The sequence below is a fragment of the Microcebus murinus genome, chromosome 7 (assembly GCF_040939455.1).
Source record: "Microcebus murinus isolate Inina chromosome 7, M.murinus_Inina_mat1.0, whole genome shotgun sequence".
Taxonomy (NCBI): domain Eukaryota; kingdom Metazoa; phylum Chordata; class Mammalia; order Primates; family Cheirogaleidae; genus Microcebus; species Microcebus murinus.
In genome coordinates this window covers 62,393,500-62,418,388 of record NC_134110.1, presented here as the reverse complement: position 1 = coordinate 62,418,388, position 24,889 = coordinate 62,393,500, and the positions used below count along the sequence as shown (strand labels likewise).

The following is a 24,889-nucleotide window of genomic DNA, read 5'->3' as shown; positions in this document are numbered from 1 at the left end:
ATGGCATCAGCCTAGCTCACAGCAACCTCAAACTCCTGGGCTCAAGCGATCCTACTGCCTCAGCCTCCCAAGTAGCTGGGACTGCAAGCATGCACCACCATGCCCGGCTAATTGGACTGTGCATTTTCATCAGTCCTAGCAGGTTTGAGGTGAGAACAGAATTCTGTCAAGAATCGTAAAGAAATTTTCACTTCTTTCTGAATTAGGGAACTCTCTATACCATCATGAAAAAAATCAGGCCTGGTGAGGCCTTTCCTAGATCCCATCATTGGTCCCTCAGAGCAGAGGAGGAGCTAGGAGGATGTATCCTCAGAAGAGGAAGAGCGTCTGATGGTTTCCCTTCATTTGTAAAGTCCGTCAGGCTCAGTGTAGAAAAGTGTTGCCCCATGGCAAAGCCTGGAAAGCAGAGTAGTGAAGCTGGGTTTTGGTAGCAATGCTAAAGTGAAGATAAAGTGGCCACACCTCAGCTGAAGTGAGAGAGAAGGAAGTTTTTCCAAGATAGGCACAGAGGAAGAGCCTATTTTATTAACAGGATAAGTGAATAGCAATAGGTTGGCCATAAAGAACTGGGCTATGACTCCCATTCCCTGGATTCAAACCCAGACTCAACCACTTAACAGCACTGTGACCTTGAGAAAAACTCCTTAACCTCTCTGTGCCTCAGTGTTCAAATTTGGATGAAAATATCTGAAGGCTGGGCGGGGTGGCTCACACCTATAATCCCAGCACTTTGGGAGGCTGAGGCAGGAAGATCACTTGAGGCCAGGAGTTCGAGATCAGCCTGAGCAATAGTGAGACCCTGTCTCTACAAAAAAATAAATATATAAAACAATGCCTGGCTCCTAGAAATATGAGGATCAAATGGTCTCATACAGATAAAGCTCTTAGCACAGTCCCCAACATCTAGGAAGCACTCGGTATAGATTACCTATAATGGAAATAATAACTACCATATCAGCAATTCCTCTTATTAAATTAGCATATTACTAATAATAAGTCATTATTAAATGATTACTATTAATAGTGAGGACTCAGAAAGGGGCTGGTCTCTTCCAGTTTTTTCATCCTCCTGATTCAGTGAAACTATACTAGTCTGGGCAGGCTTCCTCTCCTCCTGAGTAGCTTGTTAGCTCTTCTCTGTAAATTGTATTGCCTGATTTCTGAGGAAAGGTATATGGGTGACACTTTGAATAGTCTGACACGTTTGTTAAATTTTGGAATAAACTTCACAGATCCTGACTGTGTGGACCAAACCTAGTCTGAACATTGCATTTTCATGAAGATAATAAATGTCTAACTTAAACAGCCCTCAATGTACTTAGATAATTGGTAAATAAATGTGTAGTAAAGAACTTTATAACAAGGGTGGGGATTTGTTTTCAATCCAAATAGAACTGTGTTCCAGATTGAGGTTTTCATTTTCTGAGGATTTCAAGCATCTGTCCTTACTAAGGGCTTTTGTTGTTTCAGGTGCAATTGCTGGTATAGTCGATCAGCCAATGCAAAACTTCCAGAAAACATCCGAGACTCAGGCTTCAGCAGGACACAAGGCCAAAGGTGTTATCTCTGGGGTGGGGAAAGGAATCATGGGCGTGTTCACGAAGCCCATCGGGGGAGCTGCGGAGCTCGTGTCACAGACCGGCTATGGTAAGTCGGTGGAAAATGGGTCCGGCCAACTCAGACATCACTGATTAGTTTGTATTATTACACTGAGGTTTCCCTGAAATAATCTAACCTTTCACATGGCAAAGGAGTAAAAAAAAATTTTTTTTAAGTAGCTAGCATTCTCTTCTTTCTATGCTTAAACAGAGTAGAATTGTACTACTAACGAAAAATAATAAAATTGTTGAGCCAAGAAATCAGTTAGTAATTTCTTTGGGCTTGGCGGTGTCCTTCTTACCTGCAGGCACCATCCTGCTCCTTGGGGCCGGGCTGAGTCTCCTGGCCAACAGCAGCAAAGGCGCATGGCCTGCAACTGAAAGCCCTTCCCCAAGCAGACAGCTCTGGTCAGTGTGGGCTTGTGGCACTACTTGCACTTGGATGGTGGTGGGCCAGGCCCCTCCCCACGCGTGAGTGTGCAAATGCGTGCGTGTGAAAGGAAGCACCCTTGCTTATTTTCTGCATTCTTGGCAAAGCACAGTAAAGTAACTTCCCATAAATAAAGTGACTAGAATTGTTACCTTCTAACCTAGAATCAGCGTCATCATTTTGGTCACGAAGCAGGCTGTCTAGCTCGCATCACAAACCACAGGGGCACTCTTCCCTTAGCTGCGAGCAGCCTGCATCTGGCCGTCAGGCAGGCAGGCATCCCGCACCTCGGCAGGTCTTGATAAGAGGCAGCCAGACCTGAGAGTAAAAGTAGCGTCTGAAAGGAAGCGGGGTGGGAGATGAATGCCCACACTTCCCGCAGCCATGGGAAAGCTTCCTTTAAGAGACCACACAGACGCGCATGTCTTCCTCTTCGCTTTTCCCTCCCTGCTCTCTCGTTCTCTCTCTCTGTGAATGACATTTTCACTCACAGGGAAACTGCCAATAAGAACTGCTACAACTTATAGGTGGAAAAAGTTAAACTCGCTCTTATCAAATGTTTATACATTAATAAAAATGGTATTCCTTTTGATACAGACTTCAGTAAGGTAAAGTCAAGTCATACTTAACAAATTGCTTTGGTTTCGAAAATGCCACTGTCCCTCACGGTGTTTCCCAGGGCTGCGGAACTCTCCCTTATGTAAGAGTATCTCACAGCAGAGCTTCACATGGCCTTTTTGGTTTCCATCACTCTTGTAAAACTTTTATGACCAAGCTGAAGGTTTTACAAACCACTAACCCTTAGTCTAATGACTATGCCTCGTTTATAAATATTTACAAGCCCTCAGAAAGCACACAGGCTGTACCATCTTTGGTTCTGGATTCTCTTTAGAGGCCTGTGTGGCCGCTGCTGGGTGCCCTCATTTGGTGCTGGCACCAGGGAGAGCAGGTAATAAACCAGAGGCCCCAAGAGCGCTCATAAATGTATAGGGATTCGTGTTTAACAGCTGGATTAAGTCACTTAACATTTAAATACTGTATCTAGGCAAAGGGTGTGCTTTTGTGTGTATCTATGTATGTGTTGTTTTTTTTATTCTTTGACTTGCCATAGCACAGATAAAGAAATACTGTTATATTAAGGAAATCAGCTAACAAGTTAGACTCTTTTGACACATAAATTGTAAAGGATGTGTAAGCTATTGTTCATGACCAGTTACTCTCAGGAGCATTATGCTTCCTCTAATTGCTAGTCTATGCTTGGACTGTAGCACACTCATAGTTTGTTACTAATGCAAGATCACCAAGGTTAAGAGCATTGTAATGTTTAATGATTATCTATATGCTTGCTTCCAAAGATGTGACATCATTTTGGATCTGTAACATTTTATGGATGGCTCTAAGCAGATGACATCACTGTAGCATGGAACTGTTTTCCAGAAAACAACTAGTAAAACTCCCTTACTTCTCTTACCACAGGTATTTTACACGGAGCTGGACTTTCTCAGCTTCCCAAACAGCGCTATCAGCCAAGTGATCTACATGCTGACCAGGCTCCAAATAGCCATGTCAAATATGTCTGGTAAGATTATTGAGACAGGTGCTCAGCTCCACATCCACATTGTACAGTAACAGCCCCTGGCTTGCTCTCAAGCTAAAGAGCCACGCTTGCAGGGGAGCCCGAGAGGAGCAGCTGTTTTGGGCACTGGCATCTCAGGCAGCACAAAGGCACGGGAGAGGGCTGGGAGAAGGTTGCTGTTCCCAGGTGTGGGGCTGGCTGCACAACTCCCCTGCTCCACGCCTACCACCCAGGGAGGAAGGTACATGTGCACAGAGGCCAGGCCTGTGAGAGGACCTGAGATTCCCTGTGGAACCAGCGTTCGGATTAAGGGTGCCATTTCTAATGGGAAGAAAAGGAGCTAAGCAGGGCCAAGGGAAATCTTTGTCCCCAGGAGGAACCAGGTTCTCTTGACCAGAATCAGCTTGAGAGTAAATTGGCAATTGCATTTCAAGTTAAAATTAATAACTGGATTGGTGAGGGCCTTTTGCCCTTGGGGAGCTTTGTGTGTGATCATGCCAACCCTTGGTAAATAATGAGCACTGATAAGTGACCATCTTTCCAAAGCTGACTCCTAGCCTCACTTTTCTCCTTTTAAACAGGAAAATGCTTCAGTCTCTGGGCAGACCAGAAGTCCACATGGCCCTAGATGTGGTTCTGGTGAGGGGCTCAGGCCAGGAGCATGAAGGGTGCCTGCTGCTGACATCAGAAGTGCTCTTCGTGGTGAGCATCAGCGAGGACACACAGCAGCAGGCCTTCCCCATCACAGAGATCGACTGTGCACAGGACAGCAAGCAAAACAACCTGCTCACCGTGCAGCTCAAGCAGCCAAGAGTGGCCTGTGATGTGGAGGTACATTTTAGAAAACAGGATGACTAAAGCTAGCCGCCAGGGAGGGTGAGAAGTAGACAATGACAGGTAGTACCCAGGCAGCCTCCGGAGTGGCTGCTGGAGACCAGGAGAGCTGCTGGACAGAGGAAGGAGGTGGGAGAGCCATCGTAAAAGGATACCGGGAAGCTGCTACCCACGTTCACATGAGCCCTGAGCCGGAGAGCCCAGCATGTGGCCAGAGGGACTTCAGACCTAAACAAGGCTGATCTGGCTTGATTGTCATGGGGCTGGTGCTAGAGTGGACAGGACAATGGCGTTCCAAAATCAGTGGTTGAGACAAGGGCCAGGGTTGGGTTAGCAATTTCAGGAGGGCCCCTGATCTGAACGTCTGATTTCAGTGACCACCTCTGGAAAGATGGTCCTAGGCTGCCCATAGCCTGGGAATAACTGCAGCAGGTTTGTGGGTACAGGAGAGGACAGCTACAGAAGTTAAGGGGCATCATGAATGAAACAAGACACTCCCTCTGCTCCCTCCCCCACTCCCAACCCTAGAAACTTCAGTGGTCAAAATTTTGTGAATAGATTTCACTCTCCTGTCCACTGCTTTGTATTCTGTGGCTGTATTCCCTTTCCCATAGGGCAGTTTGGCATCCCATAAGTACCACAGGGTGCACCCTGGGAATGATGCTTAGGCTTTTCAGCTCCTGAGATGTGCTGGCTGCTGGCACACATAAGTTGATGTAGATGGAGACTCAGGCAGGTATCAGGGGATCTGGGGTCAGAGGTGAGCTCTGACCAGAATGACCCCAGCTTCCGGCGTCCAGCCCAGGGTAAGCAGGTGCACCCACTGGAAAACTGCTCTCTGCCCCTCCTTCCCAGGAAGGTTCCTGATCCATGGAACCCTATTTGTTTACCTAAGAAATAGGCATCTTTTTCCACACAGCAAGAGGGGGGGTGGTCAGTGGCAAACAGGAGCCTGCTGGTCCTAACCTGGGAGCTAGGAGGCTCCAGGAAAGGACAGCAAACCTCCCTCCAGTAGGACCCAACTCCTTATTTCATTTCTCTTCCTGGTGTGGGAGCCTGTGTCTCACTCACACCATTGTTTTGGTAAAATTGTCTGAGGAGATGGAAAGAAGCCAACCACAACAGCTCTAAGCTTTCTCTAGTTTCTTGGATCATAATCAGTCAGGCTTTAAGCTGGGGCTTGGCACCAGGACTACACTGCTGCTTCAAGTTGATGACTTTCTGGGAATAAACAGAGGTCAGATGTCCAGCCTGACTTTATTAGATCTGCCAAAATCTTCTGATCAGTTGACAATAAAGCAGCAGTGATCTGGCTACAGAGTTTGGCAGAGGATAATATCATTATCTTCAAGTCCTTAGTCCTTAACAAGAAACCTCCAAGGCCCTAAGGAGTATTTGTGACCATCGTTATTCCTTAGCTGCTTGGGAAATATTTCAGAGCTTAAACTGTTGAGACAGGAGAGTCGTCTTTTACTGTTAAACTGTCTCTACTGTCTTCAGTTGTGATCCTTCTGCTTTTGTTTGAGGCTAGTACTGCGGGGCACTGTTGTAGCTGCAGGGGAACAGATCTGTTTCTCTGGAGGTTACTGAGATGATAGGGGTGGTGGCCCCAGATAGAAGTTGTCAAGGCTATTTGGGACTATGGAATCAGTTACAGGCAGAAGTACTGACGCTCTGGACACCATTCTCAACAATGGCTTTCCATTGGTGTCCAGGGATAAGAGCAGGCTGGGGATTAAGGATGGCTGACACAGAAGTAGGAAGAGAGCAGCATTGTACCCGCAGCAGCACCTGGTGCTGGACAGATGGCGGGAGGTCAGTGCCTTCCACCTCCATATTCTGCTTTCTCGGTGTCTATTTCACTTTACCTTTCCCCTCAAATCATTAAGAAATAAGAATACCCCTGTAAGTCTGTGTCCATAACCCTAACCTACCCCAGTGACCCCGAAAAAAAACCCTAGCTGCAGAGCATTTTTGCTTCACTCAGTGCTGCAATCCAGTGTACTTTCAAAACAGGAACGCTGCTTGACGCAGTGAACTTTCCTCTGCAGCCCTGCTCATGTCAGCGCATCCAACATAACTCAGACGCAGGGACACCTGCCTGCTGTGAACACTTGCAGTGAAGACCAAGAGCAGCATTTTAGGATCTTTGTATAAAATGGCTTTTCTGGTTTTTTTGACTTTTGCCATAGATGCTAGGAAACACAGCTCCTTTGAATTTTGGAAGGAATTAATTTGTAGATGACATCATTCAGTACATTCAAATATGGCAGGAGTCAGATTTTTAAAAATCAGCATTTGCTTTTCTTGGTTAAATGCAGCCATTTTTAGGGATAATAATTACTTAATATGCCTGGCACATTATTGAAATCCCTTATGAGAGGCTCAAAATGAGTCAGAAGGTCAATTTATTCCTTGGCCGGGTTCCTTTCACAACACAGGTTTTCCTGTGCTGCTGTTCAGGAGGAGCAATTAAGACTCTGTGTATCCAAAGCTTTCCAGCTGAATCCTGGCCCCATCAATGATATCATCACAGTTCTGGCTTTTGCCTGGTGGTGCAGAGCTTTCATCTGTTAGTGAATCTTTGGGGGCCTTTTCCCCCAATGTTTTTAAAAACATGAGACGCAAAGTATGGGATGCCCTATGTATTCCTCTGGCAAGCCCCTTTATGTTTTACCATCAACCTGGCTTTCTTCTGAACTCTACACAGAAATACAAATTCTTTACCCCTATTTTGAAACTAAAAAGCCCACTAAAAATGTCTGTAATTCTTCCAGAGTGGTCTTGCCAACATTTGGTAGGTAAAAACCACTGAGAGGTCAGCGGCTACCTGATTCTCACAGATCACTGGCCTACAGCTGCAGCGTTCCCCCCTTTCCTTGCTCTACACACTAGACAGCTACAGGACTTCAGGGTGGGAGGAATTTATAGTTCCAGCTGCCTTTGATGGGCGCTTTCTCAGAAAATCTCACTTAAGAACTTAGGTAGTATATCTCAGTTCTCCTATTTGAGTTCCACTGAAGATGAGCCAGACTTTTATGGACCATAAATGTACTTTGCATCCTCCCTTTTTTCCATAAAAATTTCCCCTTCCTCTGCCCAGTTTTTCTATTTTCTCTGGCTTTAAATCTTAGTATTTGTAAAAACAGAAAATGTTACAGTTCAAAAGGTATTTATTTTTTTAATGCTTTGTCCAAAGCCACTGGTTTAAAAGAGGTGTTCTCCACTTTTCTGTCAAACTGAAGTTCTGCCTGAAGGGGTTTGGGAGCCAGGTTAACAGAGCTCTTATTTCAGGGTATAGAGTTTAATGTTGATTAGATTTACACAGAGGAAAAACATTTTTCTCCTTGGCTGGTTGGTAAAAAGCTCATAATGACAAATGTTTTAATAGTTAATAGGTAAAATGTTATCAAATCATCAGCTTCAAACATGAGAATTTTATGCAACACTAGAAGGAGGTTGTCTTAATATTCTTATGTATATAGATGGTTATACCGCTAAAATCGCAGTGTTATTACCACAGCTCAGATGAAAAATAAAAGCATAGTTTTGGATTAAATAGCTTTATTAGTTGGCCTAAATGGCATGATGTACAAACACATTAAGTCAAAATACAAGAAATTTGTTATGGAAATCTCATTATAAGGATCTGGCAACTAATGAATCTTTATTTTTGATCCCAGGTGGATGGAGTCCGAGAGAGATTGTCAGAGCAACAGTATAACAGACTTGTGGACTACATCACAAAGACTTCTTGTCACCTGGCACCCAACTGCTCTTCCATACAAACACCATGGCCTGTGATGGCTGTGGAACCTCCCCCCTCCACTGTTAAAACATACCATTATTTGGCTGATCCACATTTTGCTCAGGTCTTCATTAGTAAATTTGCCATGGTGAAAAATAAAGCCCTCAGGAAAGGGTTCCCGTGAATCTCCTGAGGTGTCAATACTTGCTTATGCAATTTGTTTTTTGGAAACAGGTTGCCCAGGCTGGCCTTGAACTCCTTCCTGGCCTCAAGCAATCCTCCCAGCTTAGCCTTCAGAGACTACAGGTACACACCACCATACCAGGCTGTAATTTATTTTTGAAAAAGAGAAACCTAATTAGCTTAAACATCCAACATAGACACAAGGCCAACACTTTCCTATAGTATTTCTAGCCATTTCTAAAATTCAGATTCTTACCATCTCCCTAAAACAAAGATACTTTAGAGTGCAGTGACAAAAATATTTGTTCCTTTCCCATTGAAGACAATGATTAACAGAATCCTGTATATTATATTCTTACCACACATAGAAGATGCATTCCTCTTTGCTGTGACATTTGCAAAAATTTCCACTATAATTTGAATTAACTCTCTGCTACAATACAAAATGTGTCAAGGCTTTAGAATGGAGAGCCAGAGTTAAATTCATACCTAGTTGCATCTGTTTGGGGGCCGAGACACCACCTCTGCCTCATCCCTTGTCTACAAAGGTTTTGATTGTTGAAATGCTTAGAGTTTGTGGTTTAATTTGTTACTTAACTGCAATGCTGTTCTTTCCCTGAAAGCTGCTATGTATATTCCCTCTGAAGTCTGCATTTCACTGAAATTTACAAAACAATCTGATTGATTACTGTCCAGATGCATTTCAGAAAAGTCTTTTTCCAGTTTGTTTTACTAGGCAAGCTTACAGTCAGTCTTCTACCAATGAAGAACAGTCCCAAAGTGCTCAGGTGAGTTTCCTTAGTACCATAAAACATACTGGGAACCCCCAGATGTCCTGCAGGAGAGTCAAGAACCCCAACACTGACGCTAACAATGACAACAGTCCAGATAGCTTATTCTGAATTGACTTGACAAAACATGAAGATATATTTTCCCAGTGAGTGATATTTACCATCTCAGAATGGGTCTGAATCAAGATCAGCCACCAGATATCTTAAAATATTTAGTAAATATCTCATAGTCAAATTAAAGCATATGTTTGATTACATCCAAATTTGAGGGCCTACAGCTGGTTACCTAAAATTGGGAGATGCTAAGAGAATGCAATTTCATTGCAATCAGTCACTGATGTTTGACTTAACTCGAATATTCTTGGGTATGAGAAGTCACTATGTAACTGTTACTAGAAAGCAAGACAATGGACAGTTCAAGCTCAGTATGAAAAATGGCTCCTCCATTAGTTTGTGTTACTAATTCATTTAGGAAAGTGAATTTTGTCAACCTCAAGAGTAACTATTTTTAAGAATGTAAATATGTTTAATTCTTGTATCTTTTATGATAATTTTATAAACTGCTTCTAAGAACTGTTATATAAAATTATTTAAAATAAAAGGTATCCTTGAATTGCTGGCCACATACAGATGTCTATGGTTACCAGGGTTTGTTTACTATGCAGTTTTTCAATGAGACCTGGGTTTAAATACAGCTCACATCACTGGGACTCAAGAATTTTGTACGACTTAAAAGGGGTAAGATACAGGCTCATGGAGACTCCTTCAATCCATGGTCTAGGTCCAAGCAACTGCACCTATGAGCATCTCGATGAAATAGACACAATATCAAAATATAGACATACTGAAACAGTGACATTTTAAAGAAACACAGAAATCAAGTTATCGCCATACAGTTAAAACCCCCCAACCAATTCTGATGCTTTTAAGTTCCTTGAATTATTAAGAATAACAGACCAAAGACTATTCACAGTATTTATTAATGGTTTATTTATCAAGAGAAACTATTCATCAGCCCACATATTCATAGCTCAGGAACACAGGTCAAGAAATTCTGTGGAAAGAAACACAAAAGTTAATGACATTCTTAATATTCACTATCCCTGATATCAATGAGATGTATTCCTAATAGGGGATGCCACATTCTGATCATTCACACTTAGCCCCAGGAAAAGCACACATAGTTCAGGGTGCCTGAGCTCCAGGTCTAAGCTCCCTGGCTAGCTGCTTTTCCATTTGGGCATATCACACCTTACCCTCATTTCTTGCTTTTTATTTTGCAAATTCCATTCTCTCTCACAGCCACATACTGTTCTTAACAAAAGCTCATCTGTTCCAAACAATATTTCTATTCCTATCTCCAAATGTGTTTTTCCTTTCTTACAGGTTTTGTAAATACAACTTAATTAAAAATAAAATTTATATAGAAATTAGCCTGTTAACTCCTGATTATGAAATACATGATTATGGAAAATTTAAAAATTTCAAAGTTAAAACAGTGATGTTAAGATTATAAACACAGGCATTAATATCTTCTTAATCTTTTCTCCTTTAAGTCTTTTCCCCTTAATACAGACGGTCCCCAACTTATGAGGGTATGACTTATTATTTTTCAACTTTATAATGGGCTTATCAGGGTATTGCATTTGACTAATGATCAAGATATGATGGAGTTATGATGGAATTTGAGGAGCATCTGCATAATTATTATTTTTTTTAATTCTGTGTAAGGGGGCGGAGGAGTCTATGTTGCCCAGACTGGCCTCAAGCAATCCTCCAGGCTCAGCCTCTCTAAGTGCTGGAATTACAGCAGTGGAACCACTGTACCTGGCCTAAATTTCTATTACATAATTTCTTCATGTCACTTTGTCAATAAATTTCCTTATCTATTTTCTAATCACTGAAAATAAAGTTATATTTTTCTATTATAAATAATACTATGGACACTTAGTGCATGCATCTCAGCATTTCAAATATTTCCTTAAGATAAACTAGCAACAATGTTATAAAATCGCATCTTATATTAGGCAAGTCACTTACAGTCTACATTATCCTTGAGTCTTTTAGAAAACTAAGTCCTGTGCAACAGGTTTTCCCCCATGCCAGATCGTGGGAAAGATATTAATACATACATATTTTTTTAGTTAAAATGAAATCTTAATCAGGATCAGTCTGCCTGACAAAATATCAGATTCACATTCTGTGTCACAGCAAACTCATTTATAGAATGTAAATCCAAACTTTATTTAAATTATTCTTGTTTTGTTGAGCTTGAATAAAAAATACAGAGTATGATGTCTTATCAAGAACTTGATACATGCTGTCAGATCAATTTAGGTGATGACCTTTCATTGACACAGTAATGGATACACAATCTATAAACTCCTTTTCTATACATAAAACCGTAATTCACATTGTCCATGAGGCATAAGGACATTGTGGATATGACAGGCCAAACCAAAATCTATGGAAAGCCAGCCAATCACTTGTGGACACCCACCTAACTATAAATGGCATCAAACCTTTTTAAAAGCCATTACTAAAAGTAAGATTTTTCACAATGCCAACCTAGCAATAACAGCATAAGAAATGATTTTGAATATAAAATGAACTTAATGTCAAAGAGATGGTGGACTACAAAGTTCCAGACCCCCTAATCCCCCACAGAAACTAGGAATAGGCATGGAACAAAGTACCTTTGTGAAAATTCTAGAAACCAGTTAAGCAGCTGCAACAACCTAACATGCCACACTCAAAACAGCAGGAAATTTTGTGGCATTTTTGCTTACCCTTGCTCCATGCCATCCTGAGTACAGTGCAGTGTAATGAGGAGAAAACTGCTCCTCAGGACAGAAGACGAAGAATGGAACTTGCTCTGGCTTGTTTGGACCGGCCACCCAGGGGACTAGCTTCTGTATTGCCTGACTCAGAGTGCTCATAGGAATGATGTCAGTTTGCGTATCAGAACAGAAACAGCTGAAAGCAATGGTGGGTGCCATGCAATGAGAGAGCTGCAGGGGGAACTGAGACCTGCAGGAACCTGTGGGGCAAGAGATCAAAGGAATACAACAGAACAGCTAAGGATCCAAGAGGGAGCAAGGGTGAAAGTCTTAGGAATATTGAGAAAAACTTACAGCAGCTCTATGTGGAGAAACCTGAAAAGCACATGCACAGACTCAGGGAAGATGCATCCCTAGATAAAATGTGAGCCTTTATGCTGGGCTGATTAGTGAATGAATATCTTTCCTCGCAAGGAGCCAGTTTGCAAAGACAGAAAGGTGGCTGTTTCTTAAAAATGCACAAATTCAAAAAAAAGATCACAAAACAGGGAAACATGGCCCATTTGAAGGAACAAAATAAATCTCTACAAACCAACCTTAAAGAACCAGGCCTCTGACTGACTTGATAAAAACTTTAAAACTATTGTCTGAAATATGTGCAACAAGCTAAAGGAGAACATGGACAACTAAATAAAATCAGGAAAATAATATATAAACAAAAAAGAATATCAACAAAGAAAAAATTTTAAAAACCAGACATATTCTGGAGCTGAATTGATTAAAAAAAAAAAAATCACTAGTAGTTCAACATCAGACTCAGGCAGAAAAAAGAGTAAGTTTGAAGACATGTCATTTGAAATTAACATGTCTGATGGGTGGAAAAAAAAAAATGAAGTTGCCCAAGCACAGTGGCTCATGCCTGTAATCCTAGCATTTTAGGAGGGTGAGGCAGAAGGATCACTTGAGGCCAGGAGCTCAAGACCAACCCAAGCAAGAGATACCCCCCTATACAAAATAGAAAAACTAGCTGGGCATGATGGTTCATGCCTATAGTCCCAGCTACTCAAGAGGCTGAGGGAGGAGGAGGATCGCTTGAGCCCAAGAGTACGAGGTTGCAATGAGCTATGAAGCCACTGCATTCCAGCCTCAGCAATAACCACCAAAGAAGCCCTCCTACCAGCTGAAAGGCGAAAGAAGCAGGTAACCTACAAAGTAAAACCCATCAGAATAACGGCAGACTTCTAAACTGAGACCTTAAAGCAAGAAGAGACTTGGGACCCTTCTCACTCTTCTCAAACATAATGCCTAGCCTATTAGAATCTTGTACTCTGCAAAACTAGGTTTCATATATGAAGGAGAAATAAAGACCTCCTCAGACAAGCAAAGACTGAGGGAATTCATCAAGACAAGACCTGCCCTCCAGGAAGTACTCAAAACTGTTACATGTTACATACACATGGATCAGCACAATAAACAATCACCAATGTAAAATCATCCAAGGCTAAAGGTCAAAGGCCAGATACCGCAACAGCTCAAGAAAGAAAACAAAGCAACAAAGTTCAACTCAACAGGATGAACAGAAATCTTCCCCACTTATCAATTCTCTCAATAAATGTGAATGGCTTAAACTGCCTACTAAAGAGACACAGGCTGGCTGAATGGATAAATATACACAAGCCAAGTATCTGCTGTCTTCAGCAAACACATCTAAACCACAAGGATGCATTCAGACTCAAGGTGAAGGGATGGAAAACAATATGGATTTTTTTAAAAACCTGTATCTAACTATGTGCTGTCTAGAAGAGACTCACTTTAATGATAAAAGGGTCAATTCGCCAGTAAGATCTAACAGCTATGAATACATATGTACCAAACATCAGACCCCTTAGTATATCAAGCAAGCACTAACAGAATTAATAGTAAGGGACTTCAATACTCCACTTTCAACAATGGATAGAACCACCAGACACAAGGATCAATAAGGAAAACAGAGGACTCTGACAACACTATTGACTAAAAATATATAGAAATAATTTGCCAGGCATGGTGGCACATGCCTGTAGTCCCAGCTACTCAGGAGGCTGAGGCAGAAGGATTGCTTGAGCCCAGGAGTTTGAGGTTGCTGTCAGCCAGGCTGACGCCATGGCACTCTGGCCCGGGCAACAGAGTGAGACTGTCTCAAAAAAAAAAAAAAAAAAAAACAAATTATTTTTAAAACTCATACAGACTCTCAAGGAATCCCAAATAGCCAAAACGATCTTAAAAAAATAAAATAACGTCTGACTCACATTTCCCAATTTTCAAGCTTACCACAAAACTACAGCAAAGTAGTCTACCCTTATCTGCTGTTACAGCTGCGGTCCAAAAATGAATGAATATGGTACAGCAAGATATTTTCAGAGAGAGACCACATTTACCTAGTTTTTACTACCATATATTGTTATAATTGTTCTATTTAGTTATTAGTTACTGTTGTTAATCTCTTATTGTGCCTAATTTGTAAACTAAACTTTATCATAAGTATTTATGTATAGGAAAAAACTGTGTGTGTGTATGGTTTAGTACTATCCACCATTTCAGGCATCCACTGGAGGTCTTCTAACATATCCCCTGCAGACAGAGAGACTAATGTAATCCAAACGGTATAGTACTAAGTAGACCAATGGAATAGAATAGAAACCCTAGAGACACTTGCATGTGCAGTCGTTATCATTTCACCGACAGTGCCAAAGCCATTCAATGGGGAGAAGACAATCTTAACAATTGGTTTGGGGAAAACTGGATATCCACATGCAAAAGAATAAGTGAAGTTAGGTCTTTACATTACACCACATACAAAAATTAAAATGGATCAAAGATCAATATAAGAGCTAAACCCATAAAAGTCCTAGAACACATAAGGTTCATTACATTGGATTTGGCAATGACTTCTTGGATATGACACCAAAAGCACATACAATCAATGTAAAAATAAACGACATCCAAATTTAAAATTTTTGCACATCAAAAAACACAAGAGTGATGAAATCGCAACCTGTGGAATGGGAAAAATATTTGCAAATCATATCTGATAAGAGGTTAATATCCAGAATATATAAAGAACTACAACTGAACCAAAAAAAAAAAAAAACTACCCAATTCAAAAATGGGCAGGCTTTAATAAACATTTCACCAAAGAAGATATACAAATGGCCAATAAGCACCTCAAAAAAAAGATGCTCAGCATCACAAATCATTAGGGAAATTCAAATCAAAACCTATTAGGATGGCTACTTTAAAGAAAAAAAAACTTAAGTAACAAATGTTGGTCAGGATATGGAGAAACTTTGAGCTCTGTTGGTGAGAGTGTAAAATGGAGCAGCGCCACAGAAAATGGCATGGCAGTTTCTTAAAAAATTAAAAATACAACTATCACATAAACCCAGCAATATACTTGGGTATATACCCAAAAGAATTGAAGCCATGCATGGTGGTTCACACATGTAATCCTAGTCCTCTAGGAGGTGGGAGGATTGCTTGAGATTAGGAGTTTAAGACCAGCCTTTGCAAGAGCAAGATCCAGTCTCTACAAGAAATAAAAAATTAGCCAGGTGTGGTGGCGCATGCCTAGAGTCTCGGGTACTAAGGAGGCTGAGGTTAGAGGATTCCTCAAGCCCAGGAATTCAAGGTTACAGTGAGCTACTAATTGTGCTGCTGCACTCCAGCCTGGGCGACACAGGAAGATCTTGTCTCTTAAAAAAAAACAAAACAAACAACAACAAAAAACGTTAAGATAATGAATTTTACGTCACAGATGTTCCTTGACTTACAATGGGGTTTCACCCCAATAAAGCCATCGTAAGTTAAAAATGCATTTAATATACCTAACCTACTGAACATTATAGCTTAGCCTAGCTATAAATGTGTTCAGAACACTTACATTAGTTGGGTAAAATCACCTAGCATAGCACCTGTAATAAAGCATTGAATATCTCATGCAATTTATGGAATATAAAACACTGTAGAGTACAGTATCAGTTGTTTACCCTTGAGATTGCATGGCTGATTGGGAGCTTCGGCTGCCTAACATCATGAGAGTATCAAGCCACATACTCTGGGGAAAGATCAAAATTCAAAATACAAATATGGTTTCTACTGAATGTGTATCACTTTTGCACCACAGTAAAGTCAAAATATCCTAAGCACAAACATCATTAAGTCAGGGACCGTCCATATTTGCATTTTACCACAATTAAAAATTTTTAAGAATAACTTCAAATAACTATTATTACCTTTTATGTTCCAAAATCACTTTGCACTCTGAAAGATGCCAGCCTTCCTCATCTCCTCAAAATCTTTCATAGAATCATAATTTCTGTAGAAATCTGCATATGCCTTCTTCCTTGGTTCAGCCACACCAAACTAAAAAAGTAACAGCCCATTAGGGTTTATTTTTCAGATTATTAGAAATTTATTATCTAAACACAAGGTAAATCAGAATGTTTTTGTTCGCACTTTAAACCTACATTTCCTAAGACAAGGGGTGAAAGAGATAAGCCAGATGCAAGGAAGAGAAAGTAGCCTCATAGAAACTATGTAACAAGGGGGGACCCTCCTTGCCTAGGGACAAATTATACCTTTTACTTGATGGGCTGTGTATGCGTGCGTGTTTTTGGTGGTACGTGGATGCAAACTGGCAGAAGCCAGAAGATGATACCCAAAAAGCTGAAAGGTGTTAGGGAGAAGATAGCAACCTTCTCTCCAACAAAGTCTAAATATCCCCACAGCTGAGACACACTAAAATATTCAACTTAAGACATAATATGAAATTTTGAAACTAATTTGGTAACCATCCGCCTCTGAAAGGCACAGGAAAACATCTGGCAAGAACAGTTCAGAGTGATTTACACTTCAACATATTTAATATAAGCCCTAAGATAGACACTGACCCATTTTACAAATGAGGGAATGGACCTAAGATGATGGCTACTGATCATCTTGAGAGAAATAAATTCTTGAAATTGCTAAATTTGGAGCAAAGAAACAAATGCAGGAGGAGTGTTCATTTTTTTCAGTTTTCTGCACACAAAAGGGGAGGTGGTCAATGAAGAAAGAACAAAGAAAGATTCAAGAGAACATAGTTTAAGTGACTTGATCAAGACCTAGGAAGAGGCACTAGCTGGCAGGTGGCTCAAGCAGGATTCGAACCCATGTCTGTCATATCGCAAAGGTTTTACTCTCCAAAAAACAATGCTTGGTGCATTTCAATGTGTGGGTTATAATCCAAATTAAAATCTCATCCTGCATATAAAAACCAGTAAAAATTCAAGTGCCAATCCACATCAGTGAAGGTGCTACATGAACTTGTGACACTTGATGGGGTCACACAGTAAGAGCCCTCCATCTGGCTAGTTTTACTACTTCACTTTCTACTCCAAGTTCCAATTTCTTCCAGTAATAGACCAAGAAGCAGAAGCCCAAGTGCTACCCTCTGAACTGAGGTCTGCTGGGACCCATCACTACATGTGGTGGTTACTTTTATGTGTCAACCTGACTGGACTAAAGGATGCCCAGATAGTTGGTAAATATTATTTCTGGGTGTGTCTGAAGGTGTCTGAGAGTGTTTCTAAAGGCAGAAGGGCAAATTCTATCTTCTTGAGCTGGGATATCCATCTTCTTTTGTCCTCGGACATGGACAAACTCCTGGTTTTTGAGCCTTCTAACTCAGAATTACACCAGTGGTGCCATCTGCCCCCCACCTACTTCCTGCCTTTGTCTTGGTACTGAGAGTTACATCACCAGTTTTCTTGGTTTTTCAGCCTACATACAGCAGATGGTAGAACTTCTGGGCTTCCATAAATGCATGAAGCAAATTCCCATCTCTCTCTCTCTCATATGTATCTATTAGTCAGGAGAACCCTAATGTACCACACAAAGCAACTGTATGCATTTTGTTAGAACAAAAAAAGAAAAACATCTTTTATTTTATAGTTAATAGGCTCAGTTTACTGAACCCCAAAAATAAAAGCAAAGTGATTTTATAAACTCATCTAAATTATTTTGTCTATTACACTTTAAACAGGAGTTTTTAAAAGTCTGAAAAATCTGGACTTCCCCAAGAAAATTAGAAATTTATAAACTACCTACTCAGGTCCTCCAGATCATCAGTAACTTGAAAGCCATAAAATAATCTACACTTGAAGATTTAGAACAGGCCCATTTCATATGATAGTAACTGGAGAACCCAAGGAAAAATTCCAAATTTGGTGTAAGCACTATTCATTTGCCTCTTAAAACCTAACCCATATTCATGAATTTAGGCTTACAGCAGACTAACTTAACCAAAAATGATTTACTGGATTGCTCCTTCAGGTAAGGAACACAGAACTTGATTGAAATTATGAAAATAAGCCCAAACCAGGAATTTTTTAAAAAGGAAAAGCCAAATCTTCAAAAGCACTTAACACTAAGTGGGTAGGGGAAATGAAGAAGATAAGACCAAAGTTGACTGCTGCCTTATTCTTTAATAAGAATATGAGTTCCTCAATGCTTTGGAAACCTTCTTTCCAATCAAACACTAATAAAAATATTACTTAAAATACAATGTGCCCAATGCTATACAACAGTCGGGTACAAAGTGCCCAAGAATTCAGGCAACCACAACCAAGCCATTGAGGGAATAGGCTATGCACTGCTCCACAGAAAAAACATTTGAGTGGGCCTTGAAAAACAAACAAGAATTTGCCAGACAATGAGATGAGATATTCCTGGCATGTACATAACCTGGAAGAAAGCAGAATTGGGTAACAGCAAATAGTTATGAGGGGCTGTAGAGTTGGGTGCATTAGGAGTGATGCATTTCAAAACTCCTGAAGACACAAACGGAAAACGGGGGGAGGGGAAGGGGGAAGAGAGGAGTGATGATGACAATGGAAAGGTAGGGAGGGTAAATCAGAAAGGTCTCAGAATCAAGAGTAAGTTTAGCATTAGCCTGTAATGAGTGTTTTTCAAATCACACACAATCCATTAGTAGATCATGAAACCAATTTAGATGATTACAGTGAGAACATAAAAAAATAGAAAATTATATTAAGAGTATACCACACACAATTTCATCGCCTCAAATTGTTTCAGTTGTATGTACATACATTACAAACTCTCTACACACATCCATATAAGAATCACAATGCGAAATGTATTTTTTACTGTAAGTAAAAAGTTTAAAGCCCACAGTACACTACACCCTAAGGAGCCCAATAACATATATAGATCTATTCTGGGAGTTACCAGTTAGAAGTAACAAGAATATGTATGTTACAAAAGCTTGAACTTTGATAGTGACAATGATGACAGAGTCAAGAAATGAGTTCATCATATTGCTGTCCTTACTCCCACTTCATTTACTCATCCCTCCATCCCTTCCACATTTATACTGTGCCCACCACGTGCCAGGAAGCAGGAATCTAAAGGACCAAGCAAAGGATTTACTTTTTTGTGCTTGTCTCTTCAAAGGTTCCCAAAGCACAGGCCCACTTAGTACTTTTGTTTACTGTTGCCTCTCCTCTTTGTTCTCCCTAACGTTGAAGGCTCAAACATTACCTCCTTTCAAAAATGCTATGATCCATAACCCCACAAAAAAACATTCTTTCATTTATGTTCTATCTTGCAATATCTTCTAATGTTTTTCACCTCCCCAACTTTACTAAGTTTTTACGGACAGAGATTTAGTCATACACCTATTGTTTCCTCCAAAGCACCTAGGATTATATATTACCTAACACTATATTGAAATTTAGACACTCCGTCTTATTCTACAGATACTTTTAAGCACTTATTTGTGTGTCTGGCACCCAACAATGGGATGTCACAGTAAACAGAAAACATGGCAACTGCCTTAATGAGGGCTCAGCCTAGTGAAGAATACAGGCATTAAACAAAAAATTAAAAGTTCAGAGTTACAAAAGTAAAGCTCTGAATTCTCTCATGGGCTATTATGTCAACATAGTGATAAACATTATCAAACATTTTCGTGGAAAAAAGTTATAAATATGACATGCAGCCTTCACTTAAAAATGAAGAGCATAACACTAAAATACACAGAAGGTAGTATTAAAATGCAGTTCTGTGACAATTTTTCTAAGTGCCAAATGGAACTATAGCTGATCCTCCACATTGCCGGGTTCTGCAGCATCAGATTCAGCCAACCTCAGATTGAAAACATTTAGAAAAAGAATAAAAAATAAATAAAAATACAAATGCAAATACTATACCATTTTATATCAGAAACTTGAACTTCAGGAGTCCTGGAACTAAACCACCTCAGACAGAGAGGTGACTGTACTGCCTTCCCCATCCCTCTCCATACTTAGCTTCTGTTAGAGGCTGAACTGTGTTCTCCCAAAATTCATCTGTTGAATCCTAACTCCCAGTACCTCATAACGTAACTGTTTTTAAAGAGGTAACTAAGTTAAAATGAGGCGTTTAGCATAGATCCTAATCCAGTAGGACTGACGTCCTTATAACAAGACATTCAGCCACAAATATGAGCCATGTGAAGACCGAAGGCCAAGGACAGAAGCCTCCGAAGACAACACTACTAACAGAACTGCGAGAACATTTCTGTAAACTAAGCCACCCACTCTGTGGTTCGGTTATGGTAGCCCTAGCAAACTAACACAGCTTCATTTAACAATGAAGGACAAGCTATTTGGGGACTGTGAAGTAGTTCCTGTCACACTGAGGTGAGTACAAGCGTTGGCACAGTAAACACATTAAAGGGAGCATTTGTTTAAAAGACTCTTAACTAGTTATAGAAGTAAAATACATTTTTAAACTAAAACATAGTTTATGTTTTTAAGCACAAAGTAAAAAACAAATATACGTACCTTATACAAGGTTGCAACTCCCAGGGATACTATGAATGCCCCAACAATATGAATCCGTAGACGCCTGGCCAGGAGGCCACGCATCTGAGGTTTCGCCAAAGTGCCGGAAGTCATGGTAGTGACTGTCCTTGACCGGTATGCCTACCTTAAATAACGAGATTCAGAAAACACGATTCAGTAATTTGATTCAGTATGGAGTTTATTCAAGCTCAAAGTTTGAGAATGGCCACCAGAAAGCACAGACTCAAGTTGCCCTGAATATACACTCAGATTAGCAGCAGTTACAGGTGGGCTTTTAGGGGAAAAAGAGGCAGTTCCTAAATTGTTTTCCAATAATTTACACAAAAATAACACAAGTCATTGACTGTTATCACAAGTCCAGGAACAGGAAGATCATGGGTGAGGCTGCTAGTCAGGAAAAATAAGCCTGTAACAATTGTCCCAGCATGGGTGTGTGTATGAGGGTGTGACTGTAAGTGCCACACCGCAGTCTCTCTGAACCTGATAAATTTTGCACAGTTCACATAGCTCAGACTGTTAGTTTTCTTTTCTCAAGTAAAATAATTTTTTAAAAACCCCTAAAAAAGAATAAGATCTAAGGAACTCTTACGCATAATGCATTTTAGTACCTAGAAAGGCACAGGAAAAGTGGATGAACTGCCACAAAGCCTAAAGTGCTTAGTGGCATAGCCTGCTTCATCTCTCCCTACCCCCAATAATGAATGATTTCTCCAATCCCAGCAACCGGTGAGCAAAAAGTGAAAACAAAAATCTCTCCCAACTACAGGAAAGGTAAGCACTAACTCTACATTGGTAACAACAAGTGCAAAAAATCTACTACCGACTCATTATCTTCGCGACAATCCTGTCAAGACAGTAAGGTACATGTTTTGGGTGCTCACACGGCATACGATTAAAACGTGGACGGGATCCCAGCAGTTGCCTGCAAGGCCCAAGCTCCGCAATTGCTACTCTGCCTGGCCTCATCTGGGGGTTTGGAGACCAGCGCGCGGGGCTGTCCCTGCAGACCTCAGGTCGTCGTGGCTCACGGGGCTAGGTTAGGACCGTGGGCGCGTGGAGGAAGGCTCCAGGAAGTCCACACCTTCCCTCCTGCGACAAACATGGTGACCCTCCTCCAGCTTCCAAACTCTAATCTCAAACGCTGCCACACAGCGAGCGACGCTGCTGCTGGCTGCTTCACCTACGCTGACCCTTACGCCTCACGAGCAGCTGAGGAGAAAACCGCCACCCCTTTTTAGGGGTGAAATACTGGGCCTGGATTAATCAAATGACCTCACCAAGGTCACACGGGCCAACCAAAAAACACAGCGGGTACCGGGCCCCAGCGGGCCGCTCCGAAGCCCGCTGGCTCCTTCAGGCCCCCGCATCCAACCCGCTTCCGTAGTGCTGCCGCAGCCCACTCGGCCCCCGCCGCCCGCCCGCCGCCCTCTTAAGGCCGCAGCGGGGGCGTGCGGAGGTCGACGAGGGCAAAAGGCCTGAGGCTCCACCAGGGCTGAGATGCGGAGTCCGACTCAACTCGGAGGCAGACAGAAAGCAGGAAGCGGCACTTCCGAGACGGCAAAGAGAGGACTCAAAAGCGACCCACACTCACCTCAACACGTCCTTCCTGGCCGATGGAGAAACGAACTGCACTCTAGCAGTGCGCAGGCGCAGAATAAGGGTGCGCGCAGAAGGCCCGGCGACGGTAGCCCAAGGAGTTCAAAAGGCCTCCGGCGCGCCCAAAGCCTTTCACATCCGACGTTCTCTTTCATGGTCAGTTTCTTCCCTATGTGACCTTGGAAAATAAGACTTTACTTCCTAAGAGTTTCCTTAGTAAATTGAAGATCTTAATCTTATACAGAGAGTAGTTGTGAACTTATTGGAGAATTCAAAGATATTTAATATGTGAAAAAACTTAATGTACCCTACAAATACAGTGTAAATCATCCTGGGCCCCTAACCATGTGCAGAAACCGACATTTTCATTGTAACTGCCCTTAGGTGAATAACTGCTTGGTTTTGGTAAAGAGTTTAAAAGCTGACTTCTACAGCTGAGAGCCTAGCAGATGAGACAAATATAAACAGATTTATACCGATCCCATACAGTAGGCGCTACAACACAGACCCAGCAACTGCAGAAGCAATCACCTACCTGGCAAACCTGCGCACGTTTTCATGGAAGGGGTAGTGTTTGTGTGGGGTTCTTAGGAAACGACATTGTTTTGAAGGAAGGCAACTGGAAGTTCGTGGAAAGTGGTGTAGAAGAGTAAGGATCCTGTGCCTTAATGGCCAGGCTTAGTTTTTATTGAAATAACCTGGATTTGCGAGGCATTATTTAAGTCAACTCAGCAAGCAATGTGGAAGATTGCTGAGACACAAAAAGTGCATGATATTGAGCCAACATATATGATTGAGCACCTACTAAGTGCCAGGCTCTGTCATACAAGAGGACAGATCTTCAAGGAGGTACATTCCTGTCAGAGAGTCTTTGTCCTTAACTTGTTAACAAACACTATAGAGAGTGAAACCTTTCAGCCACAAAAAAGGTGCTAATTGAGGCTCAGAAGTAGGTTTTGATCCCAGCAACAGTTTTTCAGGCCTCTTATCAAGGGTCTTACCCAGCTGAAAATCTTTACATGGGATTTGTCCAACTTGGGTCTGGGGTACTTTTTTAAACCTGATAGATAATTTATTTCTACTTTCAAATTTAACAGATAATAAAAGATTGCTGAGTCAGAGTAAGATCATATAGTTAAGAGATGAAGAAGGGATTTTTTCATTGTCATTACCAAGACAATATAGGATTTCAGGGATGCAGCCAGAGGAAGTAGCTAGACTTCCTGTTTTGCATGCTCATTGATCTATAAATAAAAAATCACGGGCTGGGCGCGGTGGCTCACGCCTGTAATCCTAGCACTCTGGGAGGCCGAAGCAGGTGGATTGCTCAAGGTCAGGAGTTCAAAACCAGCCTGAGCAAGAGCGAGACCCCGTCTCTACTATAAATACAAAGAAATTAATTGGCCAACTAATATATATAGAAAAAATTAGCCAGGCATGGTGGCGCATGCCTGTAGTCCCAGCTACCCGGGAGGCTGAGGCAGAAGGATTGCTTGAGCCCAGGAATTTGAGGTTGCTGTGAACTAGGCTAACGCCACAGCACTCACTCTAGCCTGGGCAACAAAGCAAGACTCTGTCTCAAGAAAGAAAAAAAAAACATAAAAAAAAAAGAAGAAGAAAGAAATCACCAGCTAGGCTGAGCAGGAAAACCCATCTGACCCTGGGAGTGGACAGGGAAAAGGAGGCATAGTCTTTCCCCAGAATTGTATTCTAAGGATCCAGCTGAGATTATGGACTATCACAAAGCTTAGGTCTGGGGTACTTTTTTTTTTTTTTTGAGACAGAGTCTGGCTCAGTTGCCCGGACTAGAGTGCAGTGGCGTCAGCCTAGCTCACAGCAACCTCAAAGTCTTGGGCTCAAGCAATCCTTCTGCCTCAGCCTCCCTAGTAGCTGGGACTACAGGCATGCGCCACCATGCCCGGCTAATTTTTTATATATATTTTTTTAGTTGTCCAGCTAATTTCTATTTTTAGTAGAGACAGGGTCACACTCTTGCTCAGGTTGGTTTTTTTTTTGTTGTTGTTTTTTTTTTGAGACAGAGTCTCGCTTTGTTGTCCAGGCTAGAGTGAGTGCCGTGGCGTCAGCCTAGCTCACAGCAACCTCAAACTCCTGGGCTCGAGTGATCCTTCTGCCTCAGCCTCCCGGGTAGCTGGGACTACAGGCATGCGCCACCATGCCCGGCTAATTTTTTCTATATATATCAGTTGGCCAATTAATTTCTTTCTATTTATAGTAGAGACGGGGTCTCGCTCTTGCTCAGGCTGGTTTTGAACTCCTGACCTTGAGCAATCCTCCCTCCTTGGCCTCCTAGAGTGCTAGGAATATAGGCGTAGCCACCACACCGGCCCTGAGGTAGTTTTTTAAACCTGACCTTGTACAACACATAGATAGGTAAGGATCCAAGGAAACTCTTAGGGGCAGGTAAAATAATACTGTGGTTTCTTCTCAGTGACCATGTTATTGACTAA

At 41.5% G+C, this 24,889-nt stretch overlaps 2 protein-coding genes across 8 annotated transcripts in view; one reads left to right on the top strand and one right to left on the bottom strand.

Moving 5' to 3' along the window:
* Positions 1 to 9,773, top strand: part of VPS13B (vacuolar protein sorting 13 homolog B) — a 761,111-nt gene extending 751,338 nt beyond the window's left edge. For all 4 annotated transcript variants that reach the window (XM_012762009.3, XM_012762013.2, XM_012762010.3 and 1 more), the window contains 4 exons: positions 1,471 to 1,647; positions 3,505 to 3,607; positions 4,186 to 4,435; positions 8,122 to 9,773. In XM_012762009.3, the coding sequence (XP_012617463.2) occupies positions 1,471 to 1,647; positions 3,505 to 3,607; positions 4,186 to 4,435; positions 8,122 to 8,370 (779 nt within the window). In that variant the 3' untranslated portion in view covers positions 8,371 to 9,773. The remainder of the gene's footprint in view (positions 1 to 1,470; positions 1,648 to 3,504; positions 3,608 to 4,185; positions 4,436 to 8,121) is intronic.
* On the bottom strand, positions 8,411 to 22,524 carry COX6C (cytochrome c oxidase subunit 6C). Of its 4 annotated transcripts, none has more exons than XM_076005131.1 (4): positions 22,417 to 22,524; positions 20,805 to 20,949; positions 16,212 to 16,341; positions 8,411 to 8,512 (listed from the first exon to the last, which is right to left on the bottom strand). In XM_076005131.1, exons 2-3 carry the CDS (start codon positions 20,916 to 20,918, stop codon positions 16,228 to 16,230), a joined length of 228 nt encoding a protein of 75 aa, XP_075861246.1. In that variant the 5' UTR covers positions 20,919 to 20,949; positions 22,417 to 22,524; the 3' UTR covers positions 8,411 to 8,512; positions 16,212 to 16,227. The 4 variants fall into 4 exon arrangements, with proteins under 4 accessions (XP_075861246.1, XP_020144523.1, XP_075861248.1 ...); XM_020288934.2 differs by lacking the exon at positions 8,411 to 8,512 and adding an exon at positions 10,122 to 10,214; XM_076005133.1 differs by lacking the exon at positions 8,411 to 8,512 and adding an exon at positions 10,122 to 10,214 and having other exon boundaries at positions 20,805 to 20,945; positions 22,417 to 22,501.
* Between the last annotated feature and the right edge of the window lie 2,365 nt (positions 22,525 to 24,889).

What these genes read in the sequence shown, in the direction of transcription:
- COX6C (XM_076005131.1), bottom strand. Translation starts at nt 20,918, where the DNA reads ATGACTTCCGGCACTTTGGCGAAACCTCAGATGCGTGGCCTCCTGGCC. An exon ending in GAGTTGCAACCTTGTATAAG is followed by an intron (nt 16,342 to 20,804) that starts GTACGTATATTT and finishes TTACTTTTTTAG; the next exon opens with TTTGGTGTGGCTGAACCAAG.